The 22,252-nt window shown below is 51.3% G+C and overlaps 1 protein-coding gene across 1 annotated transcript; it reads left to right on the forward strand.

Annotated features, from left to right (window-relative positions):
* The first annotated feature begins 331 nt into the window (after positions 1-331).
* Positions 332-21,647, forward strand: PGM2L1 (phosphoglucomutase 2 like 1). Its single transcript, XM_079321462.1, has 14 exons — positions 332-611; positions 5,764-5,931; positions 9,332-9,438; positions 10,633-10,717; positions 12,908-12,991; positions 14,370-14,563; positions 14,829-15,018; positions 15,225-15,322; positions 17,128-17,308; positions 18,604-18,697; positions 19,073-19,202; positions 19,595-19,784; positions 19,862-19,995; positions 20,738-21,647. The coding sequence occupies exons 1-14, from the start codon at positions 501-503 to the stop codon at positions 20,838-20,840; spliced, it is 1,869 nt and encodes a 622-aa protein (XP_079177588.1). The 5' UTR covers positions 332-500; the 3' UTR covers positions 20,841-21,647.
* The last annotated feature ends 605 nt before the right edge of the window (positions 21,648-22,252 follow it).

Below are 22,252 nucleotides of genomic sequence, written 5' to 3' on the forward strand. Positions count from 1 at the left end.
GGAGTCGCTTCTGAGCAAGCCGCTCATGGCCCAGGGCAGCGGCTCGTAGATCCCCCTCGGAGGGCGCAGACGATGCTGTGGCAGCCCTGCCTGGCGGTGAGCCGCTGTCCCGTCGGCAGACGGGACGGTGCCGTTCGCGGCGTGTCGCCGACACACGGGACATTGTTTTTCACACGGCGGCGGCGGCGCGCCCCCGCTCGCCGGGGCTGCCGGGAGCTGTAGTTCCCGCCGCCCGCCGCGCGCGCCCGCCGCGCCTGCCTGCCGCCCCTCGCGGACTACATTTCCCACAGCGCCCCGCGGCGGAGCGGGGCTGAGGAGGAGCGGCGGCGGCAGGAGGAGCGGCGGGCGGGCGCTCCCGTTAATCGCCCCGGATAAAGCCCGGCCCGCGGCGCCGCCCCGCGCCCCTCGCCCTCCTCCGCCGCTGCTCCTGCCGGGCGTGGCCGACTGAAGGAGCGGCGCTTCTCCGTCCTCGCCCCGCTCTTCCTCCGCTCCCCGCGGCCATGGGCGACTGCGGAGCCCCCGGGGACGTGAACTCCAACGTGCTGGTGGCGCGCAGCACCGGCGACGCGCAGCTGGACAAGGCGGTGTGGCAGTGGCTCAGCTGGGACAAGGTGGGCGAGCGGCGGCCGCCGGTGCCCGGTGCCCCCGGGCCCGCTCCCTCCTGGCGGCGCCGGGCGCTCACCTGTGCGGGCACCGAGGGGAGGCATGGATGCATGGATGGATGGATGGGCTGTGCTGGTACCTGGAGTGCTGCACTCACCTGTGCGGGGATGGATGGGGCTGTCCTGGCACCTGGAGCACCGTGCTCACCTGTGCGGGGATGGAGGGAGGGATGGATGGAACCATCCTGGCACCTGGAGCACCGTGCTCACCTGTGCGGGGATGGATGGACAGAGGGAGGGATGGATGGAGCCATCCTGGCACCTGGAGCACCGTGCTCACCTGTGCAGGGATGGATGGATGGATGGATGGATGGATGGATGGATGGGGCTGCCCTGCCCCACCTGCTCCCTCCTCAGTGCCTGACTGGAATGGCCAGCTGGCAGGAGAGAGGGATGGATGGATGAGTAGCTCATTAAAATGCATGAGTCTGTTTTCCTGAGCTGCCTGAATTTAACCCCTCCCCAGGAAAGAAACAGCCAGGTTCCAGCATTCCCTTCTCTTTTCAGCGCCAGCACGTTGTCAAGAGCACTGCAGGCTTGGTGAGCTCTGATTGAGCCACCCAAACCTGTGATAAGTGTGGTTTTGGAGGGTACTTTGCTTGTCCTTGAAAGGGTTGCTTTGGGGTTTTTGAGTGGGATTTTTTTGCAGATGGTTTGTTCAACCATCATGGCCTGTGCTTAAAAAAAATACCTTGATAATGGGGGAGGGTAAGCTACCAGCACTCCAGCCTGCTTTTTCCTTTTGTTTTTTTTTAAGGTTTCTTTCTCCTGACCCTATTTTGCTTTTATTTTTGTTAACTAGTACCACCAGTGTGCTACTGTTTCCTCTTTAATTTCTTCCTGCCAGGATCCAAGCAGGAGAGCTGCAGCCAAATGCCACCTGATGGCTCTGAGAGGAGCTCTCTCCTGCTTGGAAATACTCCTTTCAGCCTTGCAGAAATTCCGGGTGCCATCTGCACCTTGTGCGCTCAGAGCTGCTGCTGTGAGAGTGGCCGGGGAGGGAAGGAGTGGAGAAAGGAAATGGCATTCCTGATAACGCATTTCCTAACCCAGTCATTCCGTTGTTGTTTTCAGTAGCGGCTTGTTAGTGCAGCGAAAGGCTTTTGTTGCTTTTAACAGGTTATTTTGTCTTTCCTAAGGATCGTGCAAATTTCCACCGTGGGAACTGACAGCGGTGAAATGTGCCCGTTCCTGGAGCTCCTCCTGGGGCTGCAATTAACCGCTGCAATACAAACTGCAGGCTCGGTGTGAGTGAACCTGCTCGCCCTTGCTTCCCCAGGTGACAAACGTGACCTTTCCCACAAAGCTGCCCGGACCTGGAGAGTTCACAGCTCCCTGAGAGGTTTCCAAGAGAGCTCCTGGGAAATGTGGCCACTCCAAATCAGCCGGAGGAGCAGCGCTGGGGCTGCTTGCTGGGGCCAGGGGCCTTTCAGGAAAGGTGTTAACAAACCAGATGGAGCTGTTGGGGAGGGGAAGGCGAGGAGAAAGCAGGAAATGTGGCAGGAGCGGGGAATTTGGTCCAATGCCCTTGTATTTCACCACAATCCCTATTTCACATACTTGCTGCTTATCAGGCTTGACCCCCCTTCCCACCCCCGGCTTCCTCAGCTGCAGGGATTTTTTTTTGTTGCTTCTGATCAAGGAAAAATCTATGCAGTGAGCTCCCAGCTGCGGGAGGCTTTTGTCCTCCGTTTTAATTGGAAATTGCTGGCTGTAATTAATTGCCAGAGCTGTGCTGCCTGTCCTTTGTGGGCTGGGTGTAGGTGCTCACCTCTCCTGGGTGGGTGGGTGTGGGGTGAGTGCCCTGCTGTGCTCCCCCTCTCAGCAGTGCTCCTGGCACTGCCCCTGCCCTCTCTGAGCCCTGGGGACACAGGGCAGTGCTTCTGTTCAGCCCTCCCTGAACAATCAGGCATTGTTCTCCACTTTCTCCCTCCAATTCCCTCTCCTGCACTTCCTCCTTTCCCTGCTGTGCTTCCACGTGTGCCTCCTGCAGGAGTCTGGCAGCGTGGCCAGCTGCTCAAGCAGCCTTTGTGCCCACTCTGCTCCTCCTGGGCTACCTGGGGTGGCTGGAATTGCTTACCCAGGAGCTGTTTGTGCAGGTCCCATTCACTGCATTCTGCCTTGGCTTTACTCATTCATGCACTCGGTGTCGTTGTCTCAGCGTGGAGAGCTCTCCTGCTGGCTGGGTGGTTTTGGAGTGTCCCTTGGTGTTCTTCTCATTTTTGTGGCTTTGGAGATGCTTTCCAAGAGGAAATGGGCTTGATGGTTTGAGACCAGTAACTTGCTCCAGTCGTTTGACTTGCAATATTTTTGCTTACTGAGACTTTGAAGTGGATTTTTAAGAATAACGTTGGGAGAATGACAGCCACAGAAAAATTCATTGAAACTCAAACCAACCTGAGACTTTCCCCCTTCTTTCAGCAAAACAAGAACAGAGAGTGCAAAACAAACAAGTGGCTGTGAGTAGTAAATTTCCAGTTATTTTGACAGGGTGTTAGCTTTGGAACTTAACTGTGGTGGTAAGTACACGTGATGAGCATGATTGGGTGTGAAAGATCTGATAGAAATACTCAGTTAATGCCCTTGTCTTTAATTCTCCATTTGTTCCAAACGTTGAGCCCTGAGCCACAAAAGAGTGTGGTTGTGTACCTGTGCAGTACATGGACAGCTGGAAATTTGGCTGAGAGTAGGATTTTTTTGTTGTTTAATAATACTGAAATGCGTTGCTGAGTCTCCTGCAGGTTGTGACCCCGGAGTTCCGATTCTGACAGTGACTTCTTATAAAAATGTTGTTTTTTGTATATATACTAGTGCTGTAATTTTAGAGATAAATAATTCCAGAGCTCTTTTTTCTGTGGTGCTTGTGAGGGAAGAGCAGCGTTCACCCAGGCAGCAGCCTGGCTGCCTCTGCCCAGTGCTGGATGTGTGTGTGTGTGACAGGGGCTGAGTGCTGGGGGACAGTCCCTCCTCTCTCCCTGGCACTGAGAGCTGCCCTGGCGATGGGACCAGCCCAGCAGGGTGTGTGAGGTGGCACCAGCCTCTCCCAGGCCACTGTCACCTTATCTGGCCCCTCCTGGAGCCCTGTCCAGCAGGGGCTGGTGGCTGCTGATTGTGCCTTGGCCTGGCTCTATGGGCTGTGCTGGGTGCAGGCATGGGCAGGTGTGTGCTTTATTTATTATATACACATTCCTGTTATTCCATTTGTCTGGGAAATGTAGGTTTATAATATGAATCTATTATATGCTCTAATACACATTAATATAGTAAACCCATTATAACAGATTTGTTATTGATTTATTTATCTATACACGTGTATTGTCTGCTAGAGAGGTATCATTATTTACACATATATAATGAAGTTGAAGTGTTTTTGAAGGGTGATCAAATAATAAACATTGTCTGGATTTTCTATAGAAGAAATTTTGGTGCTGATGCTATGACTTGATTTCACAACTGACAAGCAAACCAGCAATTTGTTGGTTTGTTTTTCAGGATTTACCCACTCCTGTAGATTTCCCTCTCTCTGTTGGCCCAGGGTGCTCAGGGCATCTGTAGAAAGCTTGGAGATTTTCACTTGTAACTTTTTTCTCCTCCTTTATTTTCTGCAACTTCAGCTTAACTGAGTGTGACCTGAGTGTATTAAAATGTTATTTGTGTGCTGTTTTGGCCAAGTCATTTTCATTCCTTAGGAAATGAAGTGGTTTCAGTCAAAAATGCTCGTTAATCTATTTTTAAAGTGTTTGTTCTGTTGCTTGAGTATTGCCTCAGTTTTGCAAAGCTCCATAAAGTGTGGAATGTGCAATTTCTGTTCTGTTTTTGCAGGGAAGCAATGCAGTGTGTCCTGAAAAGCTGTAGAGGATGCTGTGTAATTTAATAACTGTTTTAAAGCAAAGCCATGCACTATGATAGCGTCAAGTGAGGTTTTCAATGCTCTTGCCTTAGACTCTTTTCACATGGGTCATTTGTTTTCTGGTTGGCTGCCTATGAACAGCTGAAAGAGAAACTTTCACTTTTGCAATTTAATATCTATTGTGCCCCATTGTTTTGGGTTTCTTTTTAGGCCCGTGTTTAGCTGTGTGGTGAGCAGTGTCTTGCTTTGCTTGCCAGGACAATAATGGCTTGCCTTTTATTTTAGGGCACACAGGAATAAAAAGTTATTTGAAATTCACCTCTCTGGCACTCAGGGTCTGTTTTGAAGCTGCAGGAATAGTTTCAGATTTTTCCATGCGTTTTACAGATTGTGTTTTGTTCCGGTGGATGTGCACAGCTCCTGTCTTTGTGCTTTTCCCAGCGTTTTTTTGCCAGTCCTGAGGAGCCTCCCCCGTGTGTTTCCCAGTGCTGCTGGAACTGGCTGACCTCTGTTTTAAATGTCAGGGGTGCTTCACCCCTTCCCTGCAGATTCCACCTGCCCTTTTTAACCTTTCCTTGCCGCCCTGCTCGGAGCAGCAGCTCTCTGGAGGATCGTTTGTGCTCCCGGGGCTCTGTTCTGCCCCTCGTTTCTGCCAGCTGTGTGACCCCCGCCTCTCTCTGCTCCTGTGCTGTGGGTGGGATCGGGTGCTGTGCCCAGGGTAATTCAGTATCGGCTGGGTAACAGCAACAGAGCCGGTTTGTGCCCCTGGGGGCTCTGAGCCGCGGTGCTGGGGCAGATTTGGGAAAATGCTGAGCAGGGCACTGGGATGGGCTCATCTCCAAGGTCCCTTCCAGCCCAACCACCCCGTGATCTCCACGGCTTCACTGCGCCTCTTTCCTGTGCGTGGGGAGGAAGGAAAAGCCGCTTTGAGGTTTGGATTTCTGGCTGTCCTCCAGCGGCAGAGATCGGGACCTGTGTTATTGAGCTGTGTTTTCTGCCTTGGGAAAAGCTGTTCCCAAGTCTGTGCTGCTCGTGCGGAGGAGCTGGAGGGTGTGTTAATGGCCAGGTGATACATCACCGTATCGGTGGCAGCAGCAGCTCCCGAATCTTGATTTAACGGGGATAACGTGGGCAGGCTGTGAGAGATGCGGCCGGCGCGATGCGCTTTGCGGGACAGGAGGAATTTGCTGTGGGGATGAGCAGAGGCGAGCAGGCACAGCAGCCCCCAGCAGGCTCGATGCTGTGTTTCAGAACCACAAGACGAGGGCGCAGATCGAGCGGCTGCTGCGGGACGGGAAGCACCAGGAGCTGCGGGAGCGCCTGTGCTGCCGCCTGAGCTTCGGCACGGCCGGGCTGCGCTCGGCCATGGGCGCCGGCTTCTGCTACATCAACGACCTCACCGTCATCCAGTCCACGCAGGTGAGCGCCCTGCCCCGCCCTGCCCCGCCCTGCCCCGCCCTGCCCCAAACCCCACAGCTGCGGGTTCCATCCTCGGAGCAAATGCAGCGGCTTAGAGAGGTTTGACTGGGCTGGAATTCGGGCAGTGGGTCATCTGTCACACAGCCCTGGAGCTGCAAATCTTATGAGCTGCCACAAGAAACTGTGTATTGGTCAAAAACAAAGCAACAAAAATAACCCACACCGAGAAAGCCAAGCCCCAGCCAAACAAGCCTTTTCTTTAGTTTTTAGCACAAGCTGTGAACATATATGGGCTATTACACACACTTGAACAGTTTTGTGCCCAGCTCTAGCCTTGACTGTTGAAAATAGAATGAGCTGTTTGGAACACTTGCACTTGGGAAATCAGTGAAATGTTTGTTATGACAAAACTGAGTCTCACCTGTTTTGATGGATACTTTTTGTAGAAATGGAACCTCAGCCATATGAGCCAAGGTGTTTCAATACATGGCTTAGCAAGGGTTGGTAAAACCTCTCATTTAATTCTGTGCACTTGAACTTTTTAGCTGGTTTCTCTTTGAAGGCTGGTGCTCTAACCCCCCTCAGGACATGACTGAAATAATTCTTTCTGTTGGCCTGGGAGGGAGGGATGTGCTTGGAACAGCTGGGGCTCTCCTAAGCTGTTGACATTCTGTTGTCTGGGTTGTACAACTGGAGCCCACACTCTTGTGGAGAGCCCAGATTGCTGTTTATAGAGGTTTTTGTGTTGAAGTGCTGGTTTGAAACTCAGCCTCCTCTCTGGCTGTTTTGCTCTGCACTATCTTCTTGGGTGTAACAAAAAGCTTCCTTTAGGTGTCTGACCTGTAACCTGGACACATCCTGGAGTGCTGCCTCCTTCCCTTCAGCCCTTCCTGGTCCAGGAGTGCCCTGCCAGCAGTGCTGTGATGGTGGGAGCAGGGGCTGGAGAGGCCAGTATCTTGTTGGCAGTGCTGGAATTGCTCTGGCCCTCTTTTCCTGGGAGCAGAGCAGGTTCCTGGGAGTCATTTCCCTGCTCCTGGGTTGGAGTGCTGCTCCTTCCTGCTCCCTCTGTGGCTCAGGCTGGTGGAGTGTGACCAAGCTCTGCTCTGCTGGCTCAGCCACGTTCCTGGCACAGAGGGAGAACGTCCCTGGGTGTGTTGGCAAGCTCAGTTTCATGGGCATTGCTGGTTTTTGGGAGTCACAGACGGGGCCCTGCGTGTGCTCCCCCTGCACAGCTGCTATTTTTAGTTGTTTATTAAAGCTGTGTGTGGAGCTGGGAAAAGCAGGCTCTGGGAAGTGGGCTGGAACTTGTTTCTGAAGCAAACTGCAGCAGATTCTGTCTTTGACCACTCTTGTTTCAGAGCTGAGGGCAGGAACAGGCCTGGGCTGGGCAGCCCTGGCTCTCTGCATTTGTCCTTAACCTGGGTCAGGAATAAATGGCCAGTCAAATAGCAGGCTTGAGTGCAATTAACACTTCCCTCAGTTAAAATGAAGGTGCATGTGTGCTCTGTGTCCTTCATTTGATCTGCTTTTTTTTACAATTTGATTTGATTAAATTGCTATTATGAAAAGGCAGATCCAGGAAGGTACAGAGTATTCAGCAGCTGCTGTGAACTCTGCTGAAAATTGCCAGCATGTAAACTCCATGTCAAGCCCTGATTCCTGGCTTTTATCCTGCCTTGATGCATGTCCAGGTGCTTTTATTAGTGGGAAAGAAACCTGTCACCTCCACAGTGACAAAACCTTTGCATCAAGGAGTTTCCTGCTGCTTAAAAAGCCAAGCTAAAGGTAAAAGATGGAAAATTTAAATGCTGGACTTTATGAGGCTGTTCCTACCTCTCTGGATTTCATCAACCAAAAACCTTTGAGGCTTATTCTTGATGCCATCCCTGTTCCCTCAATTCTCTTTTGGGCTTGAGCATCAGGGGCTGGACATGCTGTGGATGTAGGCTTGTTCTGTTCCATGGGTTTTGCATCAGGGAATCACCTGAACAGATCTGGGGGAGAGGTGATTGTCATGCTTCAGTCACCTGGAGAGAATTTTGGCTTGGATCTGAGGGACTTATACCTGCTAATGAGCCATTCATTATCACCATGAGATGCTCCTGGGCCTTGTTTAGAAGTGGTAAAATTAAACAGCAGTAGCAATTAGGGACACTATCAAAATCTGGGTCTTACTAAAGGGAAATAGAAATTCTTTAAGGAACTTTTCCAAGAGAGAGTTTAACCCCAGGGGTGCTGGGGTTCCTGACTGCCCTTGGGGCACCTGGAGGAATATTGGTGGGGAGTTCAGGTGGAGGGTTGAGATAGTGGAGAGGCTCTGCATTCGTTTCCTCTGACATTTACTGATTTACTTTTATTTCCTGCAGCTTTCCATAAAGGTGTTTGGATAGCAGCAAGTCCCCTAGGACTGAGCTAACCTCAGCTGTGGGGTCTGTGGCTGATCTTATGGGATTAATTTTGATCAAACTGCTCCACAGCAGAAAATAAAGACATTGCTGTTTTCCTTCATACTAAACCTTAGCCTCACTCCGGGATCTGTTATTAAAAATCTGCTGTTCGTGTCTTTGGATGTTATTCATGTTGTTCAGATCAACTGGAGGTGTTTTTCCCTCTCTGCAGCTGTGGGTGGAAGTTCTTGGCAGGGCAGGGTGAGCACTGTGTGTTTTGGGCTCAGTGTGAGGCTGATCACTCCATATGATCCTGCCACTGCTCAGAGTTACATGGATTTTAACAATAAATATACCCTCTCTGTGTGCTCCCTCCAGCTGATGGGCTCTCTGGAAGCTTCCACTGACAATAGTGCTTCCATCTTTTTATCTGGAACTGCTGAGCCATGCTGGGCTGCCCTCTGGGATCTCCAGAGGGGCTCTGCTGGGAAGGGAGGCTGTGAAAGCTGCAGGGGAGGTGGAATTTGGGGCAAGAGCTGATCTTACCACCCAAACCATTCCTGGGTTTGAAAGGCAGATTTAGGGCTGACACCTTGGAAACCATGTTAAAAAATTCTGGAATTGTGGTGTGGGCAGAGAGATAAAGACTAGGCTGACATATCTTACATTGCCTGAGGGGATGGACGTCCACAATATGGGTTTTTCTCAATTCAGTCTTGAGAAAATGGATTTGAATAAATGAAACACGGTATGGATTGAAAATAAATGTTTGCTTCTTGAGGGTTTGTTGTCCTACTCCCTTTATTTCCCACAGCAGTTTCTCTGGTTACTTGCTTTCTTTCAGGGATCACTGGGGAAGAAGCAGTGCTGCTTTTGTGAGCATTGTTATTGATGTGTCTGAGCTATATGTTCTCTACTGTCATTATCCATCCTTTGTGCAATATCACCTTTAATGTTTCTGTGTGCTGCAGTGCAGCTAATTCTTCTTTTCCTTTTTATTTTTTTCCCTCCAGGGGATCTACAAGTATCTTGAGAGGAACTTTTCAGACTTTAAGCAGAGAGGCTTTGTTGTTGGCTATGACACACGAGGTCAGGTCACCAGCAACTGCAGCAGTAAGAAGTATGAGTATTGATTACATTTGCAAGACTAGAAATAAAATGTGGCTTTGAATGCATTCTGTCCTATCAGCACTTTTTCTTTTTGTTTGTGATGAACTGGCACGCTCTGCCCTGTCCCTTAGTCCCTTGAAATGGTATTGAGGAGAGGCTGGGACTGAATCCTTGGTGGTACCAGTTTGCCAGCCAAGGAGGAGTGTGAGGCTGCTTGCTCCACCAGAGAATTTGCAGATTAAATGCATGAGAACATTGGGCTTGGTATGCCTGGAGACAAATTTGAATATGAAGGTAAATTCAGAGTATTAACATCCAGCTGGAAGTCCCTAAATATTAATGCACTTTTAATACTGGATTTCTCTGGTATTTCACACTAGATTTAAGCTTGCTTGGGGGAGAACAATTCCACCTGCAGCCTGCTGTAACCCAGTGTCTTTTCCCTTTGAAGGGATTGTGCCTGGAATGCCTAAAATGTGGACTTCCAGCAATGGCAGATTGTGCTCTTTGCAAGGAAAGGGGGGAAACTGCCTCCAGTTCTCTAATGAGTCCTAATCTCTTGTCACTGGGGAGCAAAACACCTGTGGTAATGTTTCTCTGTGTGAACATGGGAGCAAGGTGAGCTTACACCATTTAACAGCTCATCTGTTTGGACTCTGAGACTGCCCTTTATCTCCTGAGTGCTGAAGTTTGATATCAGCTGCCTGGAAGAGAATGAGCTTCCCTGGTGCCTGAAAGGGCAAGTTTATGATAAAGCAGGATTTGGAACTGTGGGCACTGCTCCTGTTTCTAGACATGCTGGGATAAGGGGTGCTGCTTTGCAGAAATATATTTTAGGACCAGACCTGCTGGGAATGAGCTCTGTGTGGGACACCAAATCCTTTTCCCAGCCTGCTGTTTGCAGACTCTGGGGAGCTGGTTCTGTCCCTGAGCAGAGGATGTGTTCTGTATCTTGGTGTGGGGTATCTGCTTTGTTTGGGTGAGGGGCTGAGGTGCCTTGCACTGTCCAGGCAGCAGCTGAAGGGGCTGGCCCAGCTCCTGCAGCCTGAGAGCTCTTTCCTGGCTGTGCAGTTTGTGGGATGCCTCTCTAGGCACAAGCAAAAAGCTTTAAGAAACAATGCCTGGGGGTGACAGGAGTTCCACCTGCTGCTGGGCTGCCCTGGGGAGCTGCAGTGAGTGAATATTTTCTTTTTCCTGTTGCTAGGCTGGCAAAGCTCACTGCAGCAGTCCTGCTGGCAAAGGATGTACCTGTGCACTTCTTCTCCACCTATGTCCCCACGCCCTTCGTGGTGAGTCACCTTGTCCACGCAGTTAAGGGGGGATTGGAGTTTACTGGAAAAACTAGCCATTTCTTAAATTGCTGTTTAACAGAAAAATAGAGGCTTGGTACACTTGGCTCTTCAGGGAGGCTGTAACAAGGGTGTTGCTGAGCTCCTGCTTTTAACACCTCAAAAATGGACTTTTCTTGTCACAGCACCTTTCTTTGCATGGTTTTAAATCCTTGCTTGTATTCCATAAGCCCTTCTAGCATGCTGTGTGTTCTATGGATGCTGCTTGGAGGGCAGGACTGGAATGCCTGTAACTTGTTTCTCAGCAAGCCTTTTTGTGAATTCCTTTGTTCTGTCTCCAAGTGCTGCTGTAATCTGAGTGTAAGCTTTATTTAGTTAACAATTGCATTTTTGTAATTGATAAAAAATATTTTGATAAACAAAGTGCTCAACAAATCTTCTTATGGAGAAGAATTAGAACCAAGTTTGTACTGCTGGCTGAAGGAGAGAGTGCAGGGTGAGCTGGTGTAGGGTTAAAGGCACCCCTGTGGGTTCCTGGAGCAGAACTGGGCTCTGCTGCAGTGCTTGTGGCAGGAGCCCTGTGTGAGCTCTCTCTGGTTCCCCTGGCAGTGCTGCAGTGTCTGTGGCTCTGTCTCTGGTTCCCCTGGCAGTGCAGTGTCTGTGGCTCTGTCTCTGTTCCCCTGGCAGTGCTGCAGTGTCTGTGGCTCTGTCTCTGGTTCCCCTGGCAGTGCTGCAGTGTCTGTGGCTCTGTCTCTGGTTCCCCTGGCAGTGCAGTGTCTGTGGCTCTGTCTCTGTTCCCCTGGCAGTGCTGCAGTGTCTGTGGCTCTGTCTCTGGTTCCCCTGGCAGTGCTGCAGTGTCTGTGGCTCTGTCTCTGTTCCCCTGGCAGTGCAGTGTCTGTGGCTCTGTCTCTGGTTCCCCTGGCAGTGCAGTGTCTGTGGCTCTGTCTCTGTTCCCCTGGCAGTGCTGCAGTGTCTGTGGCTCTGTCTCTGGTTCCCCTGGCAGTGCAGTGTCTGTGGCTCTGTCTCTGTTCCCCTGGCAGTGCTGCAGTGTCTGTGGCTCTGTCTCTGGTTCCCCTGGCAGTGCTGCAGTGTCTGTGGCTCTGTCTCTGGTTCCCCTGGCAGTGCAGTGTCTGTGGCTCTGTCTCTGTTCCCCTGGCAGTGCTGCAGTGTCTGTGGCTCTGTCTCTGGTTCCCCTGGCAGTGCTGCAGTGTCTGTGGCTCTGTCTCTGTTCCCCTGGCAGTGCAGTGTCTGTGGCTCTGTCTCTGGTTCCCCTGGCAGTGCAGTGTCTGTGGCTCTGTCTCTGTTCCCCTGGCAGTGCTGCAGTGTCTGTGGCTCTGTCTCTGTTCCCCTGGCAGTGCTGCAGTGTCTGTGGCTCTGTCTCTGGTTCCCCTGGCAGTGCTGCAGTGTCTGTGGCTCTGTCTCTGTTCCCCTGGCAGTGCTGCAGTGTCTGTGGCTCTGTCTCTGGTTCCCCTGGCAGTGCTGCAGTGTCTGTGGCTCTGTCTCTGGTTCCCCTGGCAGTGCAGTGTCTGTGGCTCTGTCTCTGTTCCCCTGGCAGTGCTGCAGTGTCTGTGGCTCTGTCTCTGGTTCCCCTGGCAGTGCTGCAGTGTCTGTGGCTCTGTCTCTGGTTCCCCTGGCAGTGCTGCAGTGTCTGTGGCTCTGTCTCTGGTTCCCCTGGCAGTGCTGCAGTGTCTGTGGCTCTGTCTCTGGTTCCCCTGGCAGTGCTGCAGTGTCTGTGGCTCTGTCTCTGGTTCCCCTGGCAGTGCTGCAGTGTCTGTGGCTCTGTTTTGGGTTCCCCTGGCAGTGCAGTGTCTGTGGCTCTGTTTTGGGTTCCCCTGGCAGTGCAGTGTCTGTGGCTCTGTTTTGGGTTCCCCTGGCATTGCAGTGTCTGTGGCTCTGTCTCTGGTTCCCCTGGCAGTGCAGTGTCTGTGGCTCTGTCTCTGGTTCCCCTGGCAGTGCAGTGTCTGTGGCTCTGTCTCTGGTTCCCCTGGCAGTGCAGTGTCTGTGGCTCTGTCTCTGGTTCCCCTGGCAGTGCAGTGTCTGTGGCTCTGTCTCTGGTTCCCCTGGCAGTGCAGTGTCTGTGGCTCTGTCTCTGGTTCCCCTGGCAGTGCAGTGTCTGTGGCTCTGTTTGGGGTTCCCCTGGCAGTGCTGCAGTGTCTGTGGCCCTGTCTCATCTCTCTGTTTCCTTTGCAGCCCTATGCTGTGCAGCAGCTGGGGGCTGTGGCTGGGGTGATGATCACGGCGTCCCACAATCGCAAGGAGGACAATGGCTACAAGGTGAGCCTGGGCTTGGTGTGCTTGGGGTTGGAAAAGCTGCTTTTGTGTGTGCCCATGTAAGTCATGACAAGTAACTCATCCTAACCTGGCCCTCTGCTCTGTGTGAGGACATAAGGCCACACAGTTCTGTCTTGAGCATCCATCTGTAGTGACATTCCACAGAGACTGATCAGCAGCTGAAGCAATGCTCCAGCAATTTGTCTGTTTAACACTGAGCCAGAACTGATGTGAATTCTTGCACACAGTGGGAAGATGGGAATGGTTTGGGTGGATTAATAGAACACAGTAGCTTTGTGTTGTTCCCTGGTTTTCTGGGCTTTGCAGAGAGGTGTGTGGCCTCATTTGAAAGCTTGGGACAATAAACCCACCCACGACAGCAAGGGCAGTGTTTTAACTGAGCATTTCCTTCCTCAGCTTTGTAGACTCTGAGCTTTAGCTGAACATTCTAGAAGCCCTGTGGCAGGTCAGTGAGTGATGGCCATGTGAGGAAAGGCTCAGAGAGAACCCTCGGGGGTGATTGAGCTGCTCTTGCCTTCCCTGGAACAAGCTGTAAAGTTCTGCACCAGCCCTTGTTTCTGCTTAGCTGGAGCAGTGAGTAAGGAGAGAAGCCTCATGAATTTCCCAGGTGCTTCATTTGTCAAGAACCAATTTTATCTCTGTCTTCTGGTACACAGCAGTTTACTTTGGTCAGGATACTGCTGTGTTTCCCAGTGTTTCCCCAGAGCTGTTTCATCTTTCACAATTTCCTGTGTGTTTCAGCAGCTTCTGAAGGTTTTGGACAATTTCAAGGGAAGGTGACAAACCCAGAGGACACTGAGGAAAGAGGCAGAGTCTGCCCTGTGAGCCATGCTGTTGGCAGCAGACTGTGGGAAAGCTGCCCTCCAAGCCTTCAACAAGGACTTTGTTGTAGCTGAGGGTTAGATATGGTGTTTCCAGCTGGGAGATTGCAGTTGTTCAGCTGTGCAAAAACACAGACCTTGGCACTCTGCTTATCTGTTTTCCTTTAGCTTCAAAAACAAGCTGAGTTCCTTTTCAGAAGGCATGCCAGCCTTGGGGAAGGTGACATTTTCCTACTGTTGCAGTTTGCACACACTCCCAGGTACAAGTGCCCAGTTTTGGTTTCTCACATCCTGGTCTTTCAGCTGCAATTGGAAAATACCAGCTTTTGTGGAAACAGGTTGTGTTGCTGTGTGAGGTCCAGTTATCTCAACAGTTGTGAACTTGGGCTCATGCTGAATGATTCCAAATCATGGCAGTCAGATTCTGACTTCTCTGTATGACTTGGGCAGAAATTAGGTAAAATCCTATAGCTAAAATAACCTATCAGATTAATAAGCTTCATAAATAAACTGTCTTGCTTTCCTCCCACTTGCCCCAGGTTTATTGGGAAAATGGAGCCCAGATCACCTCTCCTCATGATAAGGAAATTATAAAGTGTATAGAAGAGTGTGTTGAACCATGGAATGGCTCCTGGAATGAAAATCTGGTAGACACCAGTCCCCTCAGGCAGGATCCTCTGAAGAAAATCTGTGACAGCTACATGGAGGATCTGACAAAGATCTGCTATCACAGGTATTGCATGGAGCAGAAGGCAGCTCACCTATGCTTTGAGTCAGCTGTGGGTTGCATGAAAATGACTGCAGGCAGCCTGCAGTGTGTTCTCTGGGGTGTCACTGAACTCAGGAATGAACCTTTTGGTTGGGAGTAAACCAGCTCCCTTGGGCATGGGTGCAGAACTCAGCAGAACAGTGTGCAGGGGAATTGCAGTTTGTTTGCTTTCCCTGGTGAAATCAGCCTGGTTGAAGGCTGGGGTCTCACTGAAGCTGTTTCCCCCCAGGGAGCTGAATGTGCAGAGCAGGCTGAAGTTTGTGCACACCTCTTTCCATGGAGTGGGACATGACTACGTGCAGCTGGCTTTCCAGGCCTTTGGGTTTCAGCCCCCCATTCCAGTGCCTGAGCAGAAGGATCCAGATCCAGACTTCTCCACTGTCAAGTGCCCCAATCCTGAGGAAGGAGAGTCTGTGCTGGTATTTTGGTTTGTTTCATTAGGTTTCAGTGGGGAGGCACAAACTGAGGAGAGCAGGGAGACCCTGCTTTCAGCTGTGTTCCTGCAGAGGGCAGGCCATGGGGATTTGTCTCTCACTGGGTGTTGGATGTAACTAGGAAGGCTGTGGGTTTATTTGCTCTTATGTTTTGGGGTGGCTTTTTTTTTTTCCTCTTCCTTTCCCTTCAGGAATTGTCCCTGAGGCTTGCAGAAAAAGAAGATGCAAAAGTGGTAGTGGCCACTGATCCAGATGCAGATCGACTGGCAGTGGCAGAGCAGCAGGAAAAGTAAGTGATGGGACCCTTTTTGTCTTCTGCAGAGAAGTGGTGAGAGGCACAGAGTGTCCCCAAAAGGCTGCCAGGCACAGGCTTTCAGTCCACTCCTTCCCTTAGGTGTCTGGGTATTTTTACTTCTAGTTTTATCCTTTGCTATAGCTCCAAATGCATTTGAAATCAGTTCACTCAGCAAAGAGTAGATTAAACACTTACTGGTATAATAGTGAATGGCCAAATAAAGGTCAGCTGTGAAGTGAGTGGTTACTGAAAACAGCAAAATCTTGTGTTTTCATTTGTGTCAGGCAAACCTTCCTTGGCAGCTGCCATGGGCTTTTTTGATGGAGTGGTTTTTTTTTAATATATATTTTTAATTTAAATCCTTTGTTTTCCCCTGCTTATTCATATTGAATGGAAGTTATTTTTCTCCCATTAACAGGCCCCATTCTGATGGTTGTGTAAGTAAAAGCTGACCCCCTGTGTGGGTCAGGTCTGGGCTGCTCTGCTGGGGCACCACAGGTGTGAGCTGTGCTAGAGCTGCCAGCCAGGAGCCCCAGGTGTCTTTCCTTGCTGGAAATGCTCTGGGCTTGTAAATCCTTTAGGTGTGGTGAGTGTGGAGTCCTATCAGTGTGGTGGCTTTGCCTAGAGCAGCTTGTCAGTGCTGTGCTCAGCCCTGGGGTTCAGGGGCTGCAGAATCCTCCCCTTGGCTCCCTGGGGCTCAGTCCCTGCAGGATTGCTCCCTGGGGCTCAGTCCCTGCAGGATTGTTCCCTGGGGCTCAGTCCCTGCAGGATTGCTCCCTGGGGCTCAGTCCCTGCAGGATTGCTCCCTGGGGCTCAGTCCCTGCAGGATTGCTCCCTGGGGCTCAGTCCCTGCAGGATTGCTCCCTGGGGCTCAGTCCCTGCAGGATTGCTCCCTGGGGCTCAGTCCCTGCAGGATTGCTCCCTGGGGCTCAGTCCCTGCAGGATTGCTCCCTGGGGCTCAGTCCCTGCAGGATTGCTCCCTGGGGCTCAGTCCCTGCAGGATTGCTCCCTGGGGCTCAGTCCCTGCAGGATTGCTCCCTGGGGCTCAGTCCCTGCAGGATTGCTCCCTGGGGCTCAGTCCCTGCAGGATTGCTCCCTGGGGCTCAGTCCCTGCAGGATTGTTCCCTGGGGCTCAGTCCCTGCAGGATTGCTCCCTGGGGCTCAGTCCCTGCAGGATTGCTCCCTGGGGCTCAGGCCCTGCAGGATTGCTCCCTGGGGCTCAGTCCCTGCAGGATTGCTCCCTGGGGCTCAGTCCCTGCAGGATTGCTCCCTGGGGCTCAGTCCCTGCAGGATTGTTCCCTGGGGCTCAGTCCCTGCAGGATTGCTCCCTGGGCTCAGTCCCTGCAGGATTGTTCCCTGGGGCTCAGTCCCTGCAGGATTGTTCCCTGGGGCTCAGTCCCTGCAGGATTGTTCCCTGGGGCTCAGTCCCTGCAGGATTGTTCCCTGGGGCTCAGTCCCTGCAGGATTGTTCCCTGGAGCTCAGTCCCTGCAGGATTGTTCCCTGGGGCTCAGTCCCTGCAGGATTGTTCCCTGGGGCTCAGTCCCTGCAGGATTTCTCCCTGGGGCTCAGTCCCTGCAGGATTTCTCCCTGGGGCTCAGTCCCTGCAGGATTGTTCCCTGGGGCTCAGTCCCTGCAGGATTTCTCCCTGGGGCTCAGTCCCTGCAGGATTTCTCCCTGGGGCTCAGTCCCTGCAGGATTTCTCCCTGGGGCTCAGTCCCTGCAGGATTTCTCCCTGGGGCTCAGTCCCTGCAGGATTTCTCCCTGGGGCTCAGTCACTGCAGGATTGCTCTCCCCACAGTGGCTCCTGGAAGGTGTTCACAGGCAATGAGCTGGCAGCCTTGTTTGGCTGGTGGATGTTTTCCTGCTGGAAGGAGAACTGCCCCCCAGATGCTGATGTGAAGAATGTTTACATGCTGGCAACCACGGTCTCCTCCAAGATCTTGAGGGCCATTGCTCTCAGGGAGGGGTTTCACTTTGAGGTGAGTGTGGCTGTGGTGGTGTCTCCAGCAGAATGACCTCAGGGAATCAAAAGCAGGGACTGGCTTCCAGGCTGGGAGTTTTGAGGGATTTCCACTTGCAGAGAGTGTTCTCTGACCCACACAAGCCTGGTTTGCCTCTCCTCAGTGTTCCCAGCAGCTCCAGTGAACACCTGAGCTCCAGACAAGCAGGGCTGAGGAGTTCCTGGTCTCTCCCTGGAGAGATTCTGCTGTGTGCAGCCTGCCTGCTCACTCTGAGCCTTGCTGGGGTTGGAATGAGCACCTGGAGGTGCCACTGGGGCTTGATTTGGGTTTGGGAGGGGCAGAGGAACTCTTGTGCTCAGATCCTCAATGCAGCTTTAAGGACTTGCTGGAAAAGGAACTGGGGGTGCTCCCTCCAGACTGACAGTTTAGTTCCTGCATCCAAATTAAATCTGATTTCTTTGGATGCTAGCCAGAAGAGAGCCTGAAATCACAACACACATAAAGGGCCAGGCCTCATTTATCCATGTCTTAATTAAATCCATGTGCAATAGGAATAAATATTTTTCCGAATAACGAGGAATTTAAAACTGAAAACAGCTCTGAGAACCATTTTGAGTGACTGGCCAGATAAACCTAATCTGGGTAAACTTTCCTTCCTTGTGGTAGATTTGGTTCTCTCTAAACATTGTTGTTTTTTTTAATTGGACAAGGACATACTTGACCGAAAGAAAAAGAAGCCAGAAATTTACACAACTCCTTAAGCTTCTCTAGCAGCTGCCTCTCGTTTTAATTTGTAACTTCTCTCCAAGAAACACTGTTTCTAAGCATTTGACTGCTTTTTAACGATGCTTTTAAACAAGCCCAGCTCCAAGTGTTGCTTTTGCATTTCTGTAGCTTTTGTGTCTGCTCTGATCTGATGGGGTCTGGCAGCTCCACACCCCTGACACCCTTTCCTTGGGTTGATACTCGTGTCCCACTTGGGTATCCACGAGGAAAATGTTATCCCGTGGCTCCTGGCTTTGGACTCATCCTAACTGAATACAGGACTTCTTCACTGTCCCTCTTCTGCTTGAAATTCAAGGGAATCGCTTGCAAAAAATCAGGAAAACATCCTTTAGCTGTAGTGGTTTGACTCTGCAGCATCTTCCTGTTGTATTTAAAATTCAAAATGCATTGTTCTATCTTCTCTGCTTGGGTTTTCTATTTTGTTTTAATCTGAAGTGAAGGTGACAGTGGCTGTGCTCTTTTGTTTTTTGAATTGAAACTAAATTGAAAATGTGTATTTTAATCACTCTTCTCCCCTCCTGTTTTAGGAAACACTGCCTGGTTTTAAATGGATTGGAAGCAGAGTGAAAAATCTCCTAGATAATGGAAAAGAAGTTCTCTTTGCATTTGAGGAGTCTATTGGTATGATATCCCTCTAAACTGTTGAGAACTGAGGGGGGGATGTGGATGGGATGGATGATCTTAGTTCTGAAATAAAACACACCAAGTGCTTTATTTTTATCCTAGTAGTTAACAGCATTGATACTGTGCTCTCATCAAATTGGCTTGCCAACTCCCATAATAAATTGCATCTGACTTGCTGATTCTGGTGCTGTGCTTATCTTTGCAGCCCTGTAACCCCCAGGTAATGAGATTTCTCCTGCATGTGCAGCAATAAAGCAGCTTCCATGTGCTGGCCACTCTTCCCTTACAGGATCAAAGGTTCAATCCTCAGTCGAGTGAATTGGTGTAATAATCTGCCAGGTTCTTTCTCCACAATCCCTGTTTTTTTCCTAGGCTTCATGTGTGGCACATCAGTGCTGGATAAGGATGGAGTGAGTGCAGCTGTGGTCATTGCTGAGATGGCAACTTGTCTGCAGGGCCAGAGCCTGACCCTGGCACAGAAACTCGTGGACATTTATGAAACGTGAGTTGAGTGTGCTCTCTGTTAGAGCATTCTACTCCACTGCTTCAGAGCTGGGGATGGTCCAAGGGATATTTATGTAAATACAAATAGATGTTTGTGTGCCTCAGATGTTTGCTCATAGTGAGTTGTTGTGGGGTTTTGGCTGTGGGATGGATTGCAGCCCAGCACTGGTGCACATATCCCAGGGGACTCCAGGAGGGCTGGAGGGGCAGCTGGGGCAGCACACAGGGAGTGATTTCCCACTGCCAGAAGGGATCTGTAACAGAGCAGAGGTGGAAGGAATGGCTGTGCACACAATCCCAGCCATAAAACGAGGATTGTGAGATCTCTTGGGTCCCAAATGCGTCCAAACCTTCTGAATCTTGCAGCTGAGAGCATGACTGTGCTTGTAGGTATGGCTATCACATATCCAAGACCTCCTACTTCCTGTGCTACGATCCTGCCACCATCAAGAGGATATTTGAGAGGCTGAGGAACTGGGCTGGCCCCCGGTGCTACCCCCAGTGCTGTGGGGTTTACAACATCCTGCACGTCAGAGACGTGACCACGGGCTACGACAGCAGCCAGCCCGACCAGCAGTGTGTGAGTGCACAGGGCTCTGCAGGGAGGGCCTGCCTGGCGGGGCTGCTGCTGGTCTGCAGGGGCTGTGTGTTTTGCAGGTGCTGCCAGCCAGCAGGAGCAGCCAGATGATCACCTTCACCTTCCAGAACGGCGGCGTGGCCACGCTGCGCACCAGCGGCACCGAGCCCAAGATCAAGTACTACGCTGAGATGTGTGCCCTGCCCAGCCACAGGTCAGGCTCTGCCCACGCTGCCCTGCAGCCAGAAACGGGCAGGTGACACAGGCACACAGCTCTCAGATCAGTCCCAGACAGGCCAGGGCGCAGAGTGTCACACCCAGGCTGTTCCTTCTCTCCTGGGGCTGTGCTGCTGCTGCTCGGTGTGTTTGCAGCCCCTCTCTGGGAATCTGCTGTGCCGCTCTCAGCTGCTGCAGGAACCCGGTGTTGCTCACCTGGGTTGAGCTTCTTGCAGTTTGAAAGGGGTGGGGAGGGAAATCCAGGGTGTGTGTGCTGCACAGAAACCTCCCCCATAATGGAATCACGGTTTGTGTGGGAAGGGACCTCACAGACACCTCACTGCACCCCTCTGCCACTGTCCCAGGCTGCTCCAGCCTGCCCTTGGGCACTGCTGGGGTGGGGCAGCCACAGCTGCTCTGCCCACCCTGTGCCAGGGCCCCACCACCTGGTTATTGCAGCATTAATTGGAATTAATTTAATTAAAGAAGGAGAGGGCCGCTAGAGGGCTCTGGGCACCATCTCTAAGAGTCTCCTGCAGCCCAAATGCCCTGTGACTCCACGCTGAGAAGCAGCTTGTTTAGGCAGGCAGTTAGGAGTCTCTGCACCTGGAGGGGCAGGAAGCACAGCAAGTCCATCCCCTTCAGGCCTTGCCGTGTGTTTGCTTTATGTGGGTATAAATGAATTGATTTCTACTCGGTGTATTCCCCAAACCTCTGACGTGTCCCTGCTCTCCCTGCAGTGACAGGGCAGTGCTGGAAGAGGAGCTCCAGAAGCTGGTGGAGGCTCTGGTTGAGCATTTCCTGGAGCCTGCCAGGAACGGGCTGACCTGGCGTTCTGCATAGAGCCCGAGCAGGATGGAGCCAAGGACCCGGGAGCAGAACCTGCCTGTGTGTGTCTGTGTGTTTCCAACAGCTGCATTCTTTCCTGTAAGGAAGAAGCACTCTTTTGTCAGGCTTTCCACCAAACTGGAATAAGGACAGGGGGTCAGAGGGAAGGGCAGGACTTGTTGTTGCGGTTTTCAGTCCTTTTGACCAAAAGTTTGATTAACCCACACCAGTGCAAATGAGCTGCCCTTGCACCTTTGAGGCAGCTGAGCTTGGCTGCTCCATCTTAAGCTCAGCTCAGGTACCTAAACCACCTCTTTTTGGGGTGTGTGGAAATGTTTTAAAGGAGTGCTCCAAACTGGCAACAAGGCTGCTTCTTCCCCACAGCTCTGAGACCTTCTGTGTCCAGGTCTGCACTTCCCAAAGCATCCAAGCAGAGCTCAGCATTTCTTGTTCAGAAAATTGTTGACATTTTTCAGCTACTTAACGATTCTTCTGTTGGTAAAGGTGTTCTTGGGCGTTGTAGCTTTCCTGTGTGTGTCTCACAACAACTGGCAGTGAAACAATCGTGGCAGCAGCTGCAGCTTGGGGCTGGAACTGCCTGGTGCCTTTCCAGGGCTTCCAGAGGAGCAGGAATTGGTCATTCCTTGGCAAAATGGCCCCTCCTGACTGCCGTGGAGCTGCTTTTTGTCCCACTTCTCTGAAGGGTCTGAAGCTTTCTTGTTTTTCTGTAGTCATTGCTTTGAATGAAAATGCCAGTCAGTGACTTTTTGGTTTTTGCTGGCCTGAATTCATTTTGTCTGTGTATTAAAGAAAAAAACAAAAGGCAAGGAAGAAAGTGGAGAGGAAAAAATGGCACAGTCATTAAATGGAGATTTTTTAAAGTACTTTTTGGTCACATCCTGTCAGGTAATTTGTTAAAATAGCACTTTGCAAATCCTATAATTCTTTAAGGATAAATTTTCATCACCTTCTCCCATTTGTTCTCTCCTTTTGCTCAAGTAGCAAGTGAGAGTGCTAATCACACTTGCCAAAAAAACCCACATCAGTACTCAAGTTCTCCTTCTGGTTGGTTGTATTTTGGGCAATAAAGGCAGTGTTGTGGCACAGGGCAGCTGGCTCTGGACACTCCCTGCTGCCACTGACAGCAAGTAGAGAATAGCAGCAGTTGGGTGCTGGGTTTTATCTGTGTTGGAGGTGATGGAGAAGCTCTGGAGCTCAGGCTGTTGTTTTGCCTCTCCAAGTTCCTGCTCCCTCTGCTGATGCCATAGGGTGGCACAGGGCAGGTTTGTGTGTTCTCTCCATGGCTTCAGAGAGCCCTGAGCTCTGGGGGTTTCCTGCTGCCAGCAGCTTTGCACTATACCCATGGAGAAGTATTTCAGTGTCTGTGAATGTGTGTGTGCTACAGAAGGTCTGTGTTGCACAAATTC

Source organism: Erithacus rubecula, assembly GCF_903797595.1.
Source record: "Erithacus rubecula genome assembly, chromosome: 1".
Classification (NCBI taxonomy): Eukaryota; Metazoa; Chordata; class Aves; order Passeriformes; family Muscicapidae; genus Erithacus; species Erithacus rubecula.

Bases quoted from the DNA above. Each gene is read 5' to 3' on its own strand.
- PGM2L1 (XM_079321462.1), top strand. From the start codon at position 501: ATGGGCGACTGCGGAGCCCCCGGGGACGTGAACTCCAACGTGCTGGTG. The intron at 18,698-19,072 runs GTATGATATCCC...TTTTTTTCCTAG, and splicing joins TGCATTTGAGGAGTCTATTG to GCTTCATGTGTGGCACATCA. The intron at 19,785-19,861 runs GTGAGTGCACAG...TGTGTTTTGCAG, and splicing joins GCCAGCCCGACCAGCAGTGT to GTGCTGCCAGCCAGCAGGAG.